This window comes from Schistocerca piceifrons, chromosome 1 (assembly GCF_021461385.2).
Source record: "Schistocerca piceifrons isolate TAMUIC-IGC-003096 chromosome 1, iqSchPice1.1, whole genome shotgun sequence".
Classification (NCBI taxonomy): domain Eukaryota; kingdom Metazoa; phylum Arthropoda; class Insecta; order Orthoptera; family Acrididae; genus Schistocerca; species Schistocerca piceifrons.
The window spans coordinates 683,594,836-683,610,215 of NC_060138.1; the positions used below are offsets into that span (position 1 = coordinate 683,594,836).

The 15,380-nt window shown below is 38.5% G+C and overlaps 1 protein-coding gene across 1 annotated transcript in view; it reads left to right on the top strand.

The window, feature by feature from the left end:
• The first annotated feature begins 9,652 nt into the window (after nucleotides 1-9,652).
• Nucleotides 9,653-15,380, top strand: part of LOC124709369 — a 427,556-nt gene continuing 421,828 nt past the window's right edge. Inside the window, exon 1 of the mRNA XM_047240833.1 lies at nucleotides 9,653-10,309. Within this exon, the coding sequence (XP_047096789.1) occupies nucleotides 10,132-10,309 (178 nt within the window). The 5' untranslated portion in view covers nucleotides 9,653-10,131. The remainder of the gene's footprint in view (nucleotides 10,310-15,380) is intronic.

A 15,380-nucleotide genomic window follows, 5' to 3' on the forward strand; every position in this document is an offset into this window, starting at 1 on the left:
TTTCCTGTTGCCTAGACGTGTGGATAAACTGGCTACAACTTTTGGGGCATTGTTTGTAGTTGTGGAGATGCTGATGGACAGGAATCTAGGTTTCTTTCAACTACGATGACACATTTACCCAATGAGTCCTTCTTGCCGCGGTTCTGCTGCGATGTAGAAACCTTAGGTGCATCAGGAATCTTCAACAGATCTTTCGCATTTTCTGGAACCCTTGAACTCGAACCATAACGGTTTTTGAATTTTGACTACCACCACTTAGTAATCTTGTTCTGCCGAATTAAAAATTTGATCTCTTCCTTGGGTGACAAGTATGTCGTACACAAGTTTTCTGTCTTACATCACGGTTAATCTAAAACCCAAATCCTGTATCTCAAGAATTTAGTTGACAGTACGGTATTTAAGCTGGTATTGCAAATTGTGCAAACTGGGTGTGCAGTTTTTACATTTGTGGATTCAGTGTCCAACAAACACTTTTTTTTATAGTGTTTTAGGGTACATCATGTAGTTTTGATGGTTTATATATAGTAATATTTTCTTATTTCACTTGCCTAGCTGCAGCCAAGAAATCCGAAGTTTCCTAACTTTTGTACAGTTTTTCACTATTCACTTTGTTTAGGTTTTAATTCCACACGCTTTCAGTAACTTTCTCCTTAGAGGCCATGTTTAACCAGATCCAGAAAAGTTCGAAGTAAAATGTTTTAGCAAGAAAGCTTAAAAAATGTTTTAATCAGCTCTTTATTTTAAAAAAAGTAACACTTCTTTCATCAGGGAGCGTGATTTAGCAACAGTAAGGTAGGTAATTTGGCAATAGTCTGAAATTCAAGTTTGTTTATAGTTATGTGTGTGAAATACTTGCCTCAGTAATTTCTGCAATAAACGTCTTGCAGAAATGACTAGAACTGATGTAAGGACAGCAACAGTCGTCCAACTGAGTGGCCCAAAATGCAGTCCTACTATCCTTAACACCAAGTGTTGTCTACCTAAGGTCCCTGTCTGCGTGTATTTCAGAAAATAAGTAAACTAAATTATGTACGTAACATTATAGGTCTCAGCACAAATTTTCTAAAAATAAAATGCGCGAGGGTTTCCCAAGAATTAATGCACTGCATTTTTTACCTCAGCCGAAAACAATACTTCGAATGCGAAACGTTACGTATGTATTATTTGAAGCCTCCTGAGTGAGTGCGTCAAGTTTCCGTCACTTCCGATAGATAGCGTAGCTGCAAGACAGTTTCAAAATGGCGTCTGTAGGTGATGTACGTCTGCTGTCGACAGAAGTACAGTTAGTTGCTGTGCACGGAGGGTGAGGTCATCGGAAGGCGATTCGGCGGAGCTCCACGATTTGCAGCGGTCAGGGAGACCATCCACGGCTGTCACACCTGACATGTTGTCATTCGCGAGGACAGACGCATTACGACTTGGCAGTTGGCTCTGCATCTATCATTCAGCAAAGAGAGTGTGGATGCCATTATCCGCACTCTAGGATATTCAAAAGTGTGTGCAAGATGGATCCCGCGGTATCTAACGGTGGATCACAAATCGCACAGAAAAAACATTTGTCTTGATTTATGGCAGCTGATCGGGGGAGGGGACTTCTTGTCCTAGATTATGACAGGTGATGAAACCTCAGTTCACCATTTTGAGCCCGAAACAAAATGACAGTCGATGGAATGGCGCCATTGCCACTCCCCACATAAGAAAAAATCCAAAGCAACTGCTTCCGACGGGAAGGTCATGATCACCGTGTTCTAGGACTGTGAAGGTGTGATTATCATTTATGTGATGCCAAGAGGCGGTACCATTAATTTGAAAGCATACAGTATGTCAACACGTTAACAAAACTCTGAGGACTGCTGCACACATCGCAAAACAGGGTTGGGCAGTGTTATCCCACCCAACCTACAGACCTGACCTAGCCCCATCGGACTTCCATTTGTTTGGGCCATTAACGGGTGTTATTCGTGGAACACCTGTTGAAGACTCATCGGTGACACACAGTGAAGCACTGGCTCCGCCACCAGGACAAGGATTAGTGCCGACATGGCATACACGCCTTCGTTTCTCGCTGGGGAAAGGCCACAGAACGGGATGGAGGTTACGTGGAAAAATAACGTGTATAGATGAAACACTATTCTTTCGTGTGTGTAACTCTCATTATGTTCAGTAATATAGTGCATTACTTTCTGTGCAACACTCTTATATTACAAGGTTCTTGCAACTCTAAAATGAATTTGAAACTATGCAGCAACAAACCACCCCGCTTCGACCATGAGACGCTTCAGGCAACAGCAACTTGCTTTGTCATCCCATTCCGCTAAGTGTGCGAGAGAGAGAGAGCACCTGTAACGCAACTCGAGAGGACATTGTCAAGCCCCCTTGTACCAAAAAAGGAAACACTATATTGGATGACTTAATTGCAGCAAGATTGTAACAAAATACTGCAGAATTACCTATACTGCGAAATCACGTTACTTTACCCGACAAGGCACTCTTCACCATACACCTTCGGTGATCTGTGGCACATGATTACAGATGTAGACTCAAGTAACTGTTACAGCTTGAAATGAAACACAGGGAAATCGTCTGCGCAGTATAGTATAGTTAACAGTATTTTGATTGAAGTTTCTAGATTTTCAAGCTTCGTCAATTGGGGAACATGTTATACAGTTATGCCGCCGCAGAAGATTGAAAGGCATTAGTGTTCATCAAATTATGATCTTGAAATACCATAGCAGGCTCACACTGATATTTAACAGTCGTCTCTTGGACATAACCGACGTTTTAGCTATGCAAAATTTCCCTATAGACCGTCTGTGGTCGTTTTAAAACGCCTATTCCGCCGCGCTCTAGTATGCACAGTGCTCAAATATTATCAGCATTGTTTATGTGAAACCTATCAATGTTCGATTTATATTTTATCTAGTCATGAAGCTGTTTTAGTACCGAAGTAAACTGTTGTGAAAGAGAGGGCGGAGGAAGGAAACAGTAACCCATTTAACTTCATTAAGAATTAAAGTGTGACAGTTGGAAAGAAGTCGTGTTACGTTTCTATTTGGTTTTGGATGACACTTAAAAATATTCCATTCACTTGGCAACGTAAAGTGCTCTGTGAAATAAAATATTCTACCTGGGTGGAGTAACTCAGTAATGAATAATACTTTGTTTGAGATCTACTCGTTTTCTTAGAGATCTTACCTGAAACTGGATTCACATTTTAGGTTTATACAGCGCGTAATATGAAATTAGCTCAGAATACGCCAACAAACTTTTTATAACATTTTATTTCTGACTACGACACAGACCTCACGGCTTAAAAGTCAAAAAAACATTGAGCCCCGTCTCTCAAACTATACACATTTCATAAAAATTGGAACACTGTTGACAGCGTTGATTTTTCGAGTTACAATGAAAAATCATAGCATCCCGTAGATTTAACATGCAGTTAGAAATGTTACAGCTGATATCATTCGATCAATACACACAGTTCAGTCCGAAAAAGAGGTTATCACAGGAATTTACATCAAACATGCAACACAGCCAATGTTTTTTATAGTTTTGTTAATTATACAATAAATAAATTAGATGCAGGATTCCTACCGTTTTAGAAGCTTGACCGAAGAGATCTTTGTATCAGTATTACCTGACATTCTGACATTTAAACACAAAGTAGGTTTTTAGCCGTTTGTTTATAGTTTTTGAATGACAGTAACACACAAAATTTCATAATTATTCCGAAAGTTAGTGAGTATCGTTACGTATGTATGACATACAAACGAATGGCAGTTGTAGACGAGATAAGTTAAACTTTTCTGAAGCATTTTGGCTGTTCATTGAAAATGAGCAATTGATAAAAACACGATTTTATAAGCGTGCCAGTTTCATGTGTTCAGAACAATCAACAGAGTTCTATTGACTTGGTACATTGCTGTTTCAAAATCATATACATTACATAACATTCACAAAGTAGGGATTACTGTTACTGACATTTTATTTACTCTATGGTTATACTGTTACCTGCAATCTGGGTGATTACGTGTCCTAACTGAACTAAGAGTTCTGGTATCGAACCATTCTGTTTGCTATCGAACCATTCAATTTCAGTCTCGAAAGCATAGCTTAATTCTTCTCCATCAGTTTCAACAAAAGAGATGTATTTATCGTAAACCATGTGCGGCCAAGTTAAGAGTGTGTCAACGAATTTTTTTTCAAATTGGCATGCAGAGTTTCGTAAAAGGAATTATAATGTTTAAAGCAGTTCTGTCTGGCTATTGTATACTAGGAAAATGTTTATTTTCGTATAAACGTTGGAAAAACACAAGTTTCTGTATCTTCAGTAATAAATAATTTCCAGCTCGGCATAAATTTAAAGGAAATTTTGTTTCCATTCATGATTTGACCACGGGAACATCTTCGCGCGTTTTGTTCACATTGTGAACTTTTATGGAGTAAACAAAGTCGTTTATAAGATTCAAGGAAAAAGGTATAGTATGAGACGGCTTTAAAGTTGTCACGCAACAAGCTGTCGTCTACCACGGACCGCTGGAAAATAGTACTTACAGCGCATTCGGACTTCCATCATGAAATGTTCTGTTTTATGGAATTTTCCTTAATATGTTAAAATGAACGCAGAGATGATTTCTTTGACAGGGATAGGACAATATCCTCGCTCGAGCTTTCCCGGTCTCACTCCAATGATCTCGTTGTCAACGGGACGTTAAGCGCTGATTTTCCTTCTTTCGTATGTAGCAGTTACTTGACACAAGCAAAAGCGGCATTTAACCTTGTGTAGTTTAATCCATACAGCATTTTCGTTCTGAGCTAACCGAGGTCAAATTTAGATGTCCCGTCTGTGGTATCGACGTACACATCGACTGAAATGAAAAGTTGCTACACATCTAAAAATCACACCAATGTCTTTTTTTTGTCACCGTATCACAATATTTGCAACCTCGACGAGATCAGTCTCATTGGTTCCAAAATGAGATTAAATTTTCTACGTTTCCAGCTACAATTCATCCAACGTAACATCATTGACAGTTAATTCTGGTGTACAAACTATGCTTCCAGTGCACTGTAAACGTGTGACTCAAACAAATGATATAAATTGGGAAGACCGTAAGACCGCAATTATTAGCAATGTCAACAAAAAATTGCGTAACATCTGTTGATAATAAACCTCGATCTCCAAAAATTTGGAATGAGAAAGTCAGGTTGATAGCAGGCAAGGCGAATGCTCAACTTCGTTTTATTGGGAGAATTTCGGGAAAATAGAACTCACCCATAAAGGAGACGGCGCACAGAACTCTAGTGCGACGCATTCTTGAGTACTGTTCGAGTGTTTGGGATCCCCCACCAGGCCGAATTAAAGGAAGACATCGAAGCAATTCAGAGACGTGCTGCTGGATTTATTACCAAAAGATTCGATCAGCACTCAAGTATCATGGAGACGCTTCGTGAACTCAAATGGGAATCCCTCGGGGGGAGACGATACTGTTTCCGCAAGGTACTATTGCGGAAATCTAGAGACCCGGCATTTGAGGCCGACTGCAGAACAATTCTATAGACGCCAACGTACATTCCACGTAAGGACTATTAAGATACTATGGGAGACATTAGCGCTCGTACGAAGGCCTTTAGATAGTTTTTCCCTCGCTCTAGGGACAGGAAAGGAAATGGCTAGTAGTGGACGTGGTACTGTCCGCCACGCACTTTAGGTAGGTTTCCGGAGTCCGTATGTAGAGTTTGATGATTTTACAACACCAAATGTGTTCATTCTTTTCCGGAAACTCTACACTTTTTTACCAACCCAGGCTGCCCTAGCCCTACGCGACTCAGATGTATTTAAGGAAGAATGTTGGAAGTGATAATGATATATCTTTACTCTTAAGCAGCAGAGGCTCAAACTTATTATATATGTTGAAGTTGTTGCTCTGAAAAAAGTTACTAACTGTAAGTGAAACGAACTAAGTGTAGTATCTAATTATAAAATTCAGTCCATTCTGCAGTATTCTTCACTCGTTACAAAAACAAGTTTCGCTCGCTTTTAGTCGTTTGTTAAGACTGATGCAGTTCGCGCTCAGCAATGTGTAAGGGCTCTCAAATAAAAAAAAGGGATATATGTTGCTATTTACTTATATGGATATGGTGTCTGTTTCTTCGGACATCAACGCCCGTCAGCAGCTGAAGGTATTAATATATAATTCTAATTTCGTTCTGTTACTATTGGTTATCCGTCTTAAACTGACTGCGCTTTAATTAAAAAGAACTACACTAGACACGTTTCGTTTTAATTTATAAAGCATCTTACGTGGTTAATCTGTAAACTGAATACATACATTTGTACATTTTTGGTTGTTTTATGTTGAAAACAGCGTTTTGTTTATAAAGTTGGTGTGCAAGTTACTTGCGATGGTTTTTTACACATTTTGTTCCTTGCCTCCTTGCTAGCCAGCAGCTGGTGAATCGAATTCCTTCGACGTCAACCATAATCGTAAATATTCTAGCTCAGGAAATACTGCAGAATGCCAAAAACTGCCAAGTGCAAATGTGAAATGAAACCTTACGACACCAACCGCTGGTAGCAAGGAAGGAAGGAGCACAATATCTAAAGAAGTCAATAATCACGGAAGATGCTTTATAAATTAAAGCGAAACGCGTGTGCTGTAATTCTTTTCAATTAGATTGCAGTCAGCTCAAGACGGAGACCCTATAGAAACAGATGTTAACAGCTACTGCGGAAGATGGCCACGCAAACAAACGTAAATTATAAGTAAGATTCGTGATTCTTCATTTGAGTGCAGACACCAAAAAACAAAAACAGCGCCACGACAGAGCGAAAAGGCGTAAAGACAGTAATGTCTTCTTTGTGACGGTATGCTCCTCAAGGCCGATCAATTTCACTTGTAACAATTTCCTTGATATGCAAATCGTTGACGATCAAGTGTTACGAGAACGCAAACTAAGATACTTTCCGAGTCTGCGCACACACGCTCTGTTAGATCAGATGTTACAGATTTCTTGAGAAGAACAAAACGAGCTATTTACTGAAAAAAAAAATCGGGTGCAGCTCTGCTGTATAATTTTAAACTCGAATGCGATTCGGACTTGGCAGGCTGATGAGAAAATACACCCTGCTTTATTTTTACTTATTCTCTACTTGTTCATTTTACTGCCGTACAAAACAACTACATGCACGCGGAAGAAATTAGATACTGTATTCGCCACATCTTGTAGCACGTGTAATACGTAAAATCAAATCTCCCAAACGATCCAGACATCTCTTGAACAAAGCTGACATAATTTGCTCAGTCTTACAACTGCTGAAGATAAAAGTTACCAATACCGGTACACTGTAAGTAGAAACTGATATTAAAATATTCTAGAACACACACACACACACACACACACACACACACACACACACTACTCAGTCGAAAGCTTAATGCATTTTTTGGTTACGGTATTATTATTATTTTATTTTTATTTTTTTGTTACGGTATTCAATACTCGAAGTAAGCGACGTTGCCACTAGACCCCGGACAAAGAAACGTACTGCAGTTGGGGCAATGTGTTTTTCTCGACACGACATTGGATTACGAGTTTTCCAGAGGAGAACCTGCATTTCTGGTTACCACACGTGGTCTATTAGACAACAAGACACGTCTAAACATAGAAGATGATGGATGCTGCGAATAGTGTTGCAAATGCTTGTCAGTTTCCTGATGAATACACTTACCAATATGCCATCTCAGTTTTAATTTAATAAGTTAGTCATAATTTACCGTTATCATTTACAGAAACGAAAGCACAATTGAGACTACAAGTGTTTAGCTTGTGTGACGGAAGGAACAATTATAATTGTATGGGTCATCTAATGAAGTGTTGTGATGTGATGAAATTTTTCAGAGACCGCTGCCAGTCACAAAATTTTGTTGTTTTATTTAAATTATTTAACGAAGCAACATGTTTCGAATTACAAAGCTAGTCTTCAGGCTACAATGACAACACAAAAAGTGTTTAATAAATGCACGCATTGACATTAAAGTTGTTCGCTACAGTCTTGGCATGTCTTGTTGTCATGCTGCAGAGAGATAGAGAGAAGGATAACCTACTATAAGGCAATATTCACGACGTTTGTTAGTTGTCGTTCACATAATTTTTCAAATAGTCATCACTCACTTTGTTCGTATGAAATGCCTGTCTTCTTGTGATGTGTTCAGTTAACACCATTGTTCATAAAATTGCAATGGACACTCAAAACACGTAATTACAATAAAATTCTACTGTGCAGTAGAAACAAAACCGTTGTCAAAATAAAATTGTTTCGTATGACGTACCGATTAGTCGCTCTTGGTGTTATATGTCACTTGCTTTGTTTTCTGCACATCTTGTAGCACATTAGAGTTGATTGTGATGGCGTATTTTAAGTGTTCATTACAAGTTTTGAACAATGGCTAACAGGTTCTAAGGAGCCATACCAATGGAAGTAACTGAACCAACCACAAGAAGGAGGCATTCCATACGAACAACGTCATTGTTTTTAATTAATTGAACAGTAAACCAACGATCGAACTGAATATTTCCTCATAATAGGCCGATATTTTTTTTGCTCTGCAGCATGAACTCTACACATGCAAAGATTGTAGAAACTTTAAAATCTCTGTGTGCATTTTGTTAGGCGGCTTTTGTATTGCCATTATAGCCTGAAGATGAAGTTTGTACCTCGAAACGTGACGCTTCATTAAATAATTTGAGCATATCAACAAAATTTTTTAATTGGTAGCAGTCTCCGAGAGACTTTATAATTTTTTTTAAACGGTCACTGTCCATTAACAGTCAAAATTGCTTTACAAAGTATTGTAATTTTGTTCATATTTGGTAGGCCCCTGCTTGAGATACTTTTGCAGTCAATATCGTAAGGTACATAACCATAAATAAACAAATAATCATTAATCACGTACAGATCGAGCGGAACTTTTTGTCGAACCGCAAAGTGCCGGACAATGTAGACAATAGAAACGTCCAGACACGTGAAGTTGTTATGCTCCACACCAAGGAATTCATGTACATAGAGATCAATCATCGAAATTTAATAGACGAAGTAGTTAAGTGTACTACATCATAGTCGGTAAAAATAGACGATGTATATTGTTGTAAATGTAGGTGAGTGTGCAGACTTAGCCCTTATTTTTTGATAACGGAGTGGGTGTGACTGCATTAGTGACATAAAGTAGTGGCTCTCTTCAGATTCTAAGCCCACTAAGTAGCTAGTAGCATTTGAGAGTAATAATGCACTGTTAGGTTCACATACTCCTCAGAGCGCAGAGAAGCTTTTATTAAAACTGGCACGAAAAGGTAAATAACAGTTCAAGAAAAGCAACGTTAACTGTTTTCAGTATCTAGCGTATTTTATCTTCAAATAACACTCGTAATTAAGAACTGTATCTTCCCACTTGTCGTATCGTTCTAATAAAATTCTAGATAATCCAGACCATAAATAGTCATGTTTTCATGTTCGCCGCTCCCACTGCGTTTGAAATCTCCGCGCCACCGCTACGCTTGAACGGCATAGGCTGCAGCGCGGCCAATGGCGTTGCACCTTGCTGCCCAGTAGGCTTCCCAGGGTTCCAATATGGCAACTCTGATAGTAGTAGCGTAACTTGCGGAGAAGATGTTTTGAAATAGTCGTACATTTGTGTCACTTGTAGAGCGCGAAGATATAGGTGTGTTACGTATAAAGCGGTTATGTTATTACGAGCATTAGTAGGTGTTATTATCCCCCCATATCATAGCAATGGCGTGTGTTGTTAGGTTTCTGTGTGTGTTATATGTATAACCTTAACTGGTTTTATGTTGGGTTGTATATATTGCTGAGTTTTTAATAATTTATGCTTATATTAATATAAAATGTGCCGGTAGACATCGTATCTCTGCCCAACTTTCGTAAATGCCTTTTTAATATTTTATGTTATTTTCGTAACCTTAAATGTCACGTTGCATATGATTTGTTTATGTCATGTATTATTGTTTGTAACGAAAGTCATTTCAGGATTTCGGTACGTTTGTTGTTGTGTATGTATGAGTGAATGGTTATGTTGCTTCTGAGTGAATGGTTATACCATTAGGCTAGCGATGACAGAGCAGGTACTAAAAATAATAAGCAAGCCGAACGTCAGGTGTAATGTCAGCTGTTCTTCTAAGACACAATTAAGCTGGAGTTACTGTGCATTACGAGAAAACGAGGAATACACTGCAGTGGTCCCTGCAATTCATCTGCCTGCAGAAATATGCTGCTCCAAAATATTGTCTGGTGAGTAATATTTTTTATTTTTTTAAAATAAATCTTGGCAAATGTATGAACGTGTTGCAAACATGCAAATTGTCATTTCGCTGTTTCATTGAGCTTAGCTATTCCATTGGATAATCGTTGCTAATTGCGTGACACGTCGAGTGCAAATTGCTCTAATAGCAGACGAACGAAGTTAACATCCTTTGAAATGACTTCTTGAGTCAGTAACGTGCGTGTTTTTCACTCTACAAAAGTACAATTTCGTTTCGTGAATAATATTTTGTCTCTGGAAATGCAGGCCAGGAACTAAGAAAATATGAATATATGTTAATGTGCAGGGCTAACAAATTCTGGGAATTATCTTATTGCACCGTTCTACATTCGCGTTATTGTGCAGCTGTTGTATATTGACTACTAATGCATACTAAAAAAAAAAGTTGTGCTAGGCACTTGAGGTTGTAAATTTATGGTTTATACAAAATTTGCCACATTGTTCCGTTTTGCATTGCTCGTAAAACTGAGACGTAATCACTTTTTTTTATTGTTAGAAATGTTTTATTACTCTTCATGATATCTTCTGCTGTCGCGAGTGACCGGTGTGTGTTCATGTCTATCTATGTACAGAAGATATTGCAGCAATATACTACAGCGAGCGATTATATTCTAAATTGAATAATGTTATGCAAGTGCCCAAGTTTTAATGTGTTCGTGACTGTCAATGAGAAAGTAAGGGAGAAGTGATCTAATTAAAGTTTCACGAAAGATGACGGAGGAAATCTTTCGATGTCTTCTACCATATATTTTTGTGGGGAAACACCATCAAAAATGCAGTAACAGAAGCCAGTGCACAAACATCGCTTTCTTTGCAGCGTGAGAATTATATTAATAATATTTATCTCATCCTGTTTGTTCCTGTGCCTTTCGAACAGCTGATACGGGTTGTGTAGTACCAAATATTATTGTGTTCGAAATACACCACATGGACGTGCAACTGTAATATTTCTGCATAATTCACAGCGATGTCGCTGCTACGGGGTAGGCTTTACTAGTGATGAACTGTTTGTAGGTGATAAATAATTACTTTGCTATCTAGGCTATAGCAAATTCAATTTATTTGACTGCGGCTATAAATTCGACGTGTGCAGTTTTTTTCGTTGTAAACTCGAGCAGACGGTTTCCACTGTAGTTCGTTTGTTACCCGTAAAGGTTGCAGCTTATGACGTAATTACTATTCGGTAAAGTGTGCAAACATGATTCGTTTTGAACCGACAGAATTGGGCTACCTAGCCACTCTGAATTCAGTTGTTGGTGAGAAGTTTTAAGCCGCAGGTACATGTTTTGATTCGTGATTTGGTAATGTTACCATTAGAAGTCGAATGCGTTTGAACACCATCTGCTATTAATTTTAAGCTTTGCACAGTTATTAACTGATGAAATATGACTAGCACTTACTGTTTTCCCACAAACATGAAGGATGGTGCTTGTTTTTCGTTGAACTCATCCATAGGTGGAAGTGATATTTTTGTGCAGTTAAAGCACACATTATAGCTTAGAACCACAGTTTCCGTCCAAGAGATTGTGTAGGCACTTTATGATGTATGTGAAAGTTTAGACCTAAGACCGGAAATTTCATATATATATATATATATATATATATATATATATATGAAAGAGGCCTTGAAAACAAAGAGGAATCAAGAATATCGTGACAGAGGGTGGTTATTGTTAAAGGAATTTTAGCGATACGGCATGATTAGGTACTCGAGATTGTAGTGCAAGCACATTATTTTGATTCTGTGTTACTAGTTATTCTGTTGAAATTAACAACAGTATGTTTCCTACTGAATTTCATGGCGCGCGACAATATTGTGAATTGTCAGCAACACAGCTGCAAAACTGCGTTTTCTTTCAGTTTGGCAATTTAGAAAAGGGGTTTTACAAACCAACCGCAACTGCACTAAAATAATGAGCTTCTACAATCGTCTCTAAAATAAATACTCGTGTAATCGAACCTTCTTTTGGAGAGTTATTTTCATTTTATTACGCCCATAATGCGCCGAATACAGAAGATTTTTGTATTCGATATTGCACATCAGTGTCAACTAATATTCTTCATGTGACTGAGAACACATTCCTCACGGATTTAGTTTGCGCGTATTTCTATGTGTTTGTTTAATCTCTTACTGGTAAAATTACATCTAATCAAACACAGATTGCGTGTATGTTGCTTAAGCAGTATGTTTCTCAAACGATTTTCGCAGATCTTTGTGCGTGCAGGGTCGTAAACAAGTTTTTTTTTTTACTTCATACACAGAGAATGGGGAGGGGCGGGCGAGAAAACTCTCTGTCGCTGGTTTAGTGAACGGATGATGGTCGGTGAAGATGTGAGGGTGGGGGAATACGTGTTCGCTCAGTTTGGTGCTCAAGGCAGTGGCGAAGATGATTTCTGAGACATGCTGCTTAACAGAAAGGAAATAAACAGTTTGCATTACAGCACGTGCCAGTAATTTTTATCATAAATGTCCATATCTGCAACATGTTGCTGTAATGCGCAAACTGCTCGGCTGTGTGTAGTATCCCCCAGCTTAGTGAGAAGCAAGCGCATGCGCCTTTGTTCTTGGGACACGGTCTATCCTGTCTCGAATTTGTCAGCAGCTGCACCTGTGTACCTGGATGGCTGCAAAACTATGCTAGCGTACCAGCAACGACGAGAAACTCCATTTTTTTACGATTAATTAATCGCTTTTTCGCCTTACTACGCGTATTATATGGTACACATATCTCCTCTTTGAAAATTACTGCTCGTTGCTAGAATGGACCACTGTCGGAAGTAGATGAGTGTGTATCAGATTTTGATACAAAATGGAGATTATGATTGTGTCTTAACGATAAGTAATTCCCCCAACTCTAGATCACATGAATATGACGCAACTGGTTGTGGAACTTGGCGGCAGGTGTGTGTAATAGTTAACATGTGAACTGAAGAGGTAGACGTCTAATAAAATACTTTTTTTCACTGAGAGTTATGTTTCTAGAGGTCAACTTTTGCAACCCAACATAAGCAGCAAGTCTGTAACCAAATCGGCAGCATGACTTCCAAATATATTGATTGTGACGTTCCTAATGTCATATATAAAACAGATTTGTGTGTGTGTGTTTTTCGTTATCCGAAACAGTGGTATCGTTTGGTAATAAAAACACACACTAAGCGATTTTCAGCTCGGTTACAGAACCAAAGATACCTTGTGATGTAGAATGCAGTTGTGGACGAGGAGCAACTATATGACATAGCTGTGATGATAACGGTTTTTGGTGAGAAAGGTGTCTGATTATAGTCTCCGAGTATAACTCTGCATATTTAATGGAAAGTTGTTGCATCATATGCTGTTGCGACTTAGGTTTCCCTAAATAAGATAACGGTAGGAGTGGTCACTGACCCACCCTGCCGACAATCCTAAGTGTTAGGTTAGAAGAGGCGTGTCGTAGAGCACAAGGGATTGTTAGAATGTGGGAAGCTAGAAAATAGTTTTTTGTTCCTGTAGAAGTAATTACTCAGATTCTGCCAATTCTAAATTGACAAATTCCAAAATATGCTGCTTATTTCGGTTAAATATTCTAGCAGGATTGCAATACGGTAGAAAAATGTTAGAAGGTACCGTATAGAGCTACACACAAAACAGAGAAACCTTCATTCCGTGATGTTGTTGAAATACCACCGGACTAATCCATGTAAATGAGACAAGTTCGGCAGATGTCGGCAGTATTAAGCGTAATTAAATAAAGGAATAATGTACTTTTAGCTCGGCCGCATAATCCCCGGAACAGCTTTCTGTCGGGTTACTAAAATCACTCGTAACAGTGTCTGCAAAACAGCAGCATGCCTCCAACGAATACGAGTTAACAAATTTAATAAGCTGTTATCATCTGTACAGAGCGCTTAGTTTACACATAAGCACATCGTATCCCTATTAAATAAACAATAAACAAATAGTCCCTGTTCTATTCCTTACGACCAAAAATTTAGGCTCCAACATCACTTGCAGAAATAATGTTTAAGGATTAAATGTTAATAAGTTTTGAACTAGCAAATCGGCGTTCCAAACCTTTTTTTACGGAATAGTAGTTGTAACACCTGAAACTCTCTTACTTAGAAAGTGATTGTGTTTGCAATTCGTCTATCAACATTGTTTGTAAACTATATGTCAGGATACAACTTTCTCCATTGAGAAATAAATAAGATTTTTTATGTAATGTAACTCGTGTTTTCAGATGCTCTGTGCACTAAGTAAGTGTAGTTTGTTCATAACAAAATTCATGGATTGAATCAGACGCTCTGCACAACAAAAAATTGTAGTTTAACATTTGTATAGAGTTGTGTGAGGTGACAATTGTTTGGTAGTTATCGTTTGGACTGCGTTCCCATTAGCAGCTGCGCGAAAAGGATCAGTGCGTTGTTCTGAGACATGCAAAAGCACTGTGCTTTGACACACACAAAAATAGCGCCTTTTTGTGACTTACGTCTTGGATTTTAATAGCAGTGTGAAGCTTGCCCTATAGCCACGTGCCAGCGAACATTTTGCTAGATGACAGTTTCTGTAAAAAGCTGCCCGCATAGGAAACACAGTTGATGTATCTTTAGGGTTATGATATTACATAACAGGCTATTTTTTAATGAAAGTGGTTGTAGGTCCGTAATTTTGTGTGTGTGTGTGTGTGTGTGTGTGTGTGTGTGTGTGTGTGTGCGAGCGTGCGAGCGAGCGATCGATCGATCGATCGATCGAAACTCGGGTATTGATTATATTGCGTGTATGGACTATAGTAACCATCAGCATCTCCCAAATGGCAGCACTTGAAGCTTGATGGAATCTTTGATGGTAGTTTACAAAATTAGTCCTCATGATACCTAGATTGATATTATGGAAATCATGTACGTTGTTTTGCTTTTTTGTCTGGTGGAATTACGTTGACATGATCAGTTTTTGGATATGCATAGCTCGAATTAGGGGAGCACCATAGTACTGAACTACGAGATAATGTACGTCCCGCACGATCAGAAAGACTTATTTAAAAATATAGTTGTCTCACGCCATTG